At 20.7% G+C, this 6,415-nt stretch overlaps 1 protein-coding gene across 1 annotated transcript; it reads left to right on the top strand. All coding sequences in view use genetic code 6, as the record gives it.

Annotated features, from left to right (window-relative positions):
• Positions 1-147: 147 nt before the first annotated feature.
• TTHERM_001217245 (cyclic nucleotide-binding domain protein) lies at positions 148-6,044 on the top strand (the record flags this gene model as incomplete). The annotated part of the gene is made up of 15 exons (XM_012796074.1): positions 148-237; positions 504-593; positions 859-948; positions 1,682-1,771; positions 2,040-2,129; positions 2,398-2,487; positions 3,143-3,232; positions 3,501-3,590; positions 3,855-3,944; positions 4,212-4,301; positions 4,574-4,663; positions 4,931-5,020; positions 5,205-5,294; positions 5,567-5,656; positions 5,924-6,044. Coding segments are annotated over 15 exons (1,381 nt in total), but the record flags the coding sequence as incomplete, so codon positions are not given.
• Between the last annotated feature and the right edge of the window lie 371 nt (positions 6,045-6,415).

Here is a 6,415-nt window from a genome sequence, read left to right as displayed (position 1 = left end):
TCTTTCTTTGTTAATTTAGCTCATCATTTTATTTATTTATTTTTAACTTTTGCTTTTATTTTTCATTAGTCTTATTATTTCATATTTTTTCTTCATTTTTTCCTTCTAAATAACTAATAAATTATATATTTTTTATTCAATAAAAAGGAACTAATAAATTGGTGCAAAAGGTGCATCAGGCTTAGGTTCTGCTTTATCAAAGTGCATTAATCTTTCAAATTTGACACTTGATCTTTAGTAAAAACAGTTTATTTATTTTTGATTGTGATATTTTTAATTGTTAAACAAATTTAACAATAAAGCTCTATTTTCTTTTTCTTTTTATTATGCTTGCTAGCTTATATTTCTTCTTTCTTTGTTAATTTAGCTCATCATTTTATTTAATTATTTTTAACTTTTGCTTTTATTTTTCATTAGTCTTATTATTTCATATTTTTTCTTCATTTTTTCCTTCTAAATTACTAATTAATTAATTATTTATTTTTTCTTCAATATTTAAAAAGTAACAATTAAATTGGTGAAGAAGGTGCATCAGGCTTAGGTTCTGCTTTAGCAAAGTGCATTAATCTTTCAAATTTGACACTTTCTCTTTAGTAAAAACAGTTTATTTATTTTTGATTGTGATATTTTTAATTGTAAAACTAATTTAACAATAAAGCTCTATTTTCTTTTCTTTTTATTATGCTTGCTAGCTTATATTTCTTCTTTCTTTGTTAATTTAGCTCATCATTTTATTTAATTATTTTTAACTTTTGCTTTTATTTTTCATTAGTCTTATTATTTCATATTTTTTCTTCATTTTTTCCTTCTTAATTACTAATTAATTAATTGTTTATTTTTTCTTCAATATTTAAAAAGTGGAAATTAAATTGGTGCAACAGGTGCATCAGGCTTAGGTTCTGCTTTAGCAAAGTGCATTAATCTTTCAAATTTGACACTTTCGCTTGGGTAAAAACAGTTTATTTATTTTAAATTGTGATATTTATAATTATAAAACGAATTTAAAATAATAAAACTCTATTTTCATTTTCTTTTTATTATGCTTGCTAGATTTTATTTCTTCTTTCTTTATAAATTTAGCTCATCATTTTATTTAATTATTTTTAACTTTTGCTTTTATTTTTCATTAGTCTTATTATTTCATATTTTTTCTTCTTTTTTTCCTTCTAAATAACAAATTAATTTTTTATTTTTTCTTCAATATTTAAAAAGTAACAATTAAATTGGTGATAGAATAGAATAGAAATACTCGCACATATAAATGCACTCAGAATACAACTTAAAATTTAAATTTAATTATTAATATTTTTATTTTTATTTTATTTTAAGTAAGATGTTATAACAGTTCTAGAATTTGAATAATTGTTATTTATTTGTTTAATCCAAATTAATCTTAAAATTATAAGGGGGGGGAGGCTATATCTACACCTATCTCACAACATCTTACAACATCTCACAACATTTGATAACACGGTGGATATATATTATGTTTGGTTCCAGGTGGATACCTAGCATGCTTTGACCCTTCTTTCTTTGTTAATTTAGCTCATTATTTTATTTAATTATTTTTAACTTTTGCTTTTATTTTTCATTAGTCTTATTATTTCATATTTTTTCTTCATTTTTTCCTTCTAAATAACTAATTAATTAATTATTAATTTTTTCTTCAATATTTAAAAAGTGGAAATTAAATTGGTGCAACAGGTGCATCAGGCTTAGGTTCTGCTTTAACAAAGTGCATTAATCTCTCAAATTTGAAACTTAATCTTTAGTAAAAACAGTTTATTTATTTTAAATTGTGATATTTATAATTATAAAACGAATTTAAAATAATAAAACTCTATTTTCATTTTCTTTTTATTATGCTTGCTAGATTTTATTTCTTCTTTCTTTGTAAATTTAGCTCATCATTTTATTTATTTATTTTTAACTTTTGCTTTTATTTTTCATTAGTCTTATTATTTCATATTTTTTCTTCATTTTTTCCTTCTAAATAACTAATTAATTATTTATTTATTTTTTCTTCAATATTTAAAAAGTAACAATTAAATTGGTGCAACAGGTGCATCAGGCTTAGGTTCTTCTTTAGCAAAGTGCATTAATCTCTCAAATTTGACACTTGATCTTTAGTAAAAACAGTTTATTTATTTTAAATTGTGATATTTATAATTATAAAACGAATTTAAAATAATAAAACTCTATTTTCATTTTCTTTTTATTATGCTTGCTAGATTTTATTTCTTCTTTCTTTGTAAATTTAGCTCATCATTTTATTTATTTATTTTTAACTTTTGCTTTTATTTTTCATTAGTCTTATTATTTCATATTTTTTCTTCATTTTTTCCTTCTAAATAACTAATTAATTAATTATTTATTTTTTCTTCAATATTTAAAAAGTGGAAATTAAATTGGTGCAACAGGTGCATCAGGCTTAGGTTCTGCTTTAGCAAAGTGCATTAATCTCTCAAATTTGACACTTTATCTTAAGTAAAAACAGTTTATTTATTTTGGATTGTGATATTTTTAATTATAAAACAAATTTAAAATAATAAAGCTCATTTTTCTTTTTCTTTTTATTGTACTTGCTTGTTTGGTTTTATTTCTTCTTTCTTTGTTAATTTAGCTCATCATTTTATTTAATTATTTTTAACTTTTGCTTTTATTTTTCATTAGTCTTATTATTTCATATTTTTTCTTCATTTTTTCCTTCTAAATAACTAATTAATTATTTATTTATTTTTTCTTCAATATTTAAAAAGTGAAAATTAAATTGGTGCTATACATACATACATACATACTCGCACATGGTGACATGCACTCGGGATAGGGGCCCTATATATAATTACTTATACATTATCACAAGCAAATAGCCTTATTCAAAATAACCCTCAAAAGTTCTTTCCCCCAAGTTAAAGAGTTAATAAAAAAAATTTTTTTATTTTGGATTGTAATATTTTTAATTATAAAAATTAATTTAAAACATTAAAGCTCTTTTAATTTATTTGATTTCTTTTTCGTTTTCTTTTTATTGTGCTTGCTTAATTTTTTCTTTCTTTATTAGTTTAACTAATTATTAATTAAATAATCTTATTTTTTCCTTCTAATTAACTAATAAATTATATATTTTTTATTCAATAAAAAGATACGAATAAATTGGTGTAAAAGGTATATCAGGCTTTGGTTCTGCTTTAGCAAATTGCATTAATCTCTCAAATTTGACACTTGATCTTAGGTAAAAACAGTTTAGTTATTTTTGATTGCGATATTTTTAATTATAAAACGAATTTAAAATAATAAAGCTCATTTTTCTTTTTCTTTTTATTGTGCTTGCTTGCTTGCTTTTATTTCTTCTTTCTTTGTTAATTTAGCTCATCATTTTATTTATTTATTTTTAACTTTTGCTTTTATTTTTCATTAGTCTTATTATTTCATATTTTTTCTTCATTTTTTCCTTCTAAATAACAAATTAATTATTTATTTTTTCTTCAATATTTAAAAAGTAGCAATTAAATTGGTGTAACAGGTGCATCAGGCTTAGGTTCTGCTATAGCAAAGTGCATTAATCTCTCAAATTTGGCACTTGATCTTAGGTAAAAACAGTTTATTTATTTTAAATTGTGATATTTTTAATTATAAAACGAATTTAAAATAATAAAACTCTATTTTCTTTTTCTTTTTATTATGCTTGCTAGATTTTATTTCTTCTTTCTTTGTTAATTTAGCTCATCATTTTATTTATTTATTTTTAACTTTTGCTTTTATTTTTCATTAATCTTATTATTTCATATTTTTTCTTCATTTTTTCCTTCTAAATAACAAATTATTTATTTATTTTTTCTTCAATATTTAAAAAGTAACAATTTAATTGGTGCAACAGGTGCATCAGGCTTAGGTTATGCTTTAGCAAAGTGCATTAATCTCTCAAATTTAACACTTAATCTATAGTAAAAACAGTTTATTTATTTTAAATTGTGATATTTTTAATTATATAACAAATTTAAAACAATAAAGCTCATTTTTCTTTTTCTTTTTATTGTGCTTGATTGCTTATATTTTTTTTTCTTTGTTAATTTAGCTCATCATTTTATTTATTTATTTTTAACTTTTGCTTTTATTTTTCATTAATCTTATTATTTCATATTTTTTCTTCATTTTTTCCTTCTAAATAACTAATTAATTATTAATTTATTTTTTCTCCAATATTTAAAAAGTGAAAATTAAATTGGTGTTGAAGGTACATCAGGCTTAGGTTCTGCTTTAGCAAAGTGCATTAATCTCTCAAATTTGACACTTTCGCTTGGGTAAAAACAGTTTATTTATTTTAAACTGTGATATTTTTAATTATATAACAAATTTAAAACAATAAAGCTCATTTTTCTTTTTCTTTTTATTGTGCTTGCTTGTTTGGTTTTATTTCTTCTTTCTTTGTTAATTTAGCTCATCATTTTATTTATTTATTTTTAACTTTTGCTTTTATTTTTCATTAGTCTTATTATTTCATATTTTTTCTTCATTTTTTCCTTCTAAATAACTAATTAATTATTTATTTATTTTTTCTTCAATATTTAAAAAGTTACAATAAAATTGCTGATGATGGTGCATCAGGCTTAGGTTCTGCTTTAGCAAAGTGCATTAGTCTCTCAAATTTGACACTTGATCTTGTGTAAAAACAGTTTATTTATTTTAAATTGTGATATTTTTAATTATAAAACAAATTCAAAACAATAAAGCTCATTTTTCTTTTTTTTTTTATTGTGCTTGATTGCTTATATTTTTTTTTCTTTGTTAATTTAGCTCATCATTTTATTTATTTATTTTTAACTTTTGCTTTTATTTTTCATTAGTCTTATTATTTCATATTTTTTCTTCATTTTTTCCTTCTAAATAACTAATTAATTAATTATTTATTTTTTCTTCAATATTTAAAAAGTAACAATTAAATTGGTGCAACAGGTGCATCAGGCTTAGGTTATGCTTTAGCAAAGTGCATTAATCTCTCAAATTTGGCACTTGTGCTTTGGTAAAAACAGTTTATTTATTTTAAATTGTGATATTTTTAATTATATAACAAATTTAAAACAATAAAGCTCATTTTTCTTTTTCTTTTTATTGTGCTTGCTTGCTTGTTTGGTTTTATTTCTTCATTTTTTCCTTCTAAATAACTAATTAATCATTTATTTATTTTTTCTTCAATATTTAAAAAGTAACAATTAAATTGGTGAAACAGGTGCATCAGGCTTAGGTTCTGCTTTAGCAAAGTGCATTAATCTCTCAAATTTGGCACTTAATCTATAGTAAAAACAGTTTATTTATTTTAAATTGTGATATTTTTAATTATATAACAAATTTAAAACAATAAAGCTCATTTTTCTTTTTCTTTTTATTGTGCTTGCTTGCTTGTTTGCTTTTATTTCTTCTTTCTTTGTTAATTTAGCTCATCATTTTATTTTTTTTTAACTTTTGCTTTTATTTTTCATTAGTCTTATTATTTCATATTTTTTCTTCATTTTTTCCTTCTAAATAACTAATTAATTAATTACTTATTTTTTCTTCAATATTTAAAAAGTGGAAATTAAATTGGTGCAACAGGTGCATCAGGCTTAGGTTTTGCTTTAGCAAAGTGCATTAATCTCTCAAATTTGACACTTTTGCTTGGGTAAAAACAGTTTATTTATTTTAAACTGTGATATTTTTAATTATATAACAAATTTAAAACAATAAAGCTCATTTTTCTTTTTCTTTTTATTGTGCTTGATTGCTTATATTTTTTTTTCTTTGTTAATTTAGCTCATCATTTTATTTATTTATTTTTAACTTTTGCTTTTATTTTTCATTAGTCTTATTATTTCATATTTTTTCTTCATTTTTTCCTTCTAAATAACTAATTAATTAATTACTTATTTTTTCTTCAATATTTAAAAAGTAACAATTAAATTGGTGCAACAGGTGCATCAGGCTTAGGTTCTGCTATAGCAAAGTGCATTAATCTTTCAAATTTGACACTTGAACTTAAGTAAAAACAGTTTATTTATTTTGGATTGTGATATTTTTAATTACAAAAATTAATATAAAACAATAAAGCTCTTTTAATTTATTTGATAGCTTTTTTATGATTTATTTTTTTTATTTTTTTATTCCAGTAATATTATTTTATTTATTAATTTAAATTTTTAATTTAAAAGTTTATTCTATTAAATGTTAATTCAAAATTTACACAAATTTATAATAAAAGATATAGCTATTTGAATGAATAATAAAAATTCAAAGTAGAAAGTAAGTGTCTTAAATCAAAAAGATTAGTCGTCTTTAAAATATAATTCTGATTGATGATAAACAAGTAGTGAAAAAAGATGAATAAATATTAAATGTTTGAATAATTGAATATTAAATGTTTTATAATATAATATTTTGAAAA

This window comes from Tetrahymena thermophila (assembly GCF_000189635.1).
Source record: "Tetrahymena thermophila SB210 genomic scaffold scf_8254775, whole genome shotgun sequence".
Classification (NCBI taxonomy): domain Eukaryota; phylum Ciliophora; class Oligohymenophorea; order Hymenostomatida; family Tetrahymenidae; genus Tetrahymena; species Tetrahymena thermophila.
Note: the sequence above shows the minus strand (reverse complement) of the source record. Positions and strands in the feature narration are given on the sequence as shown.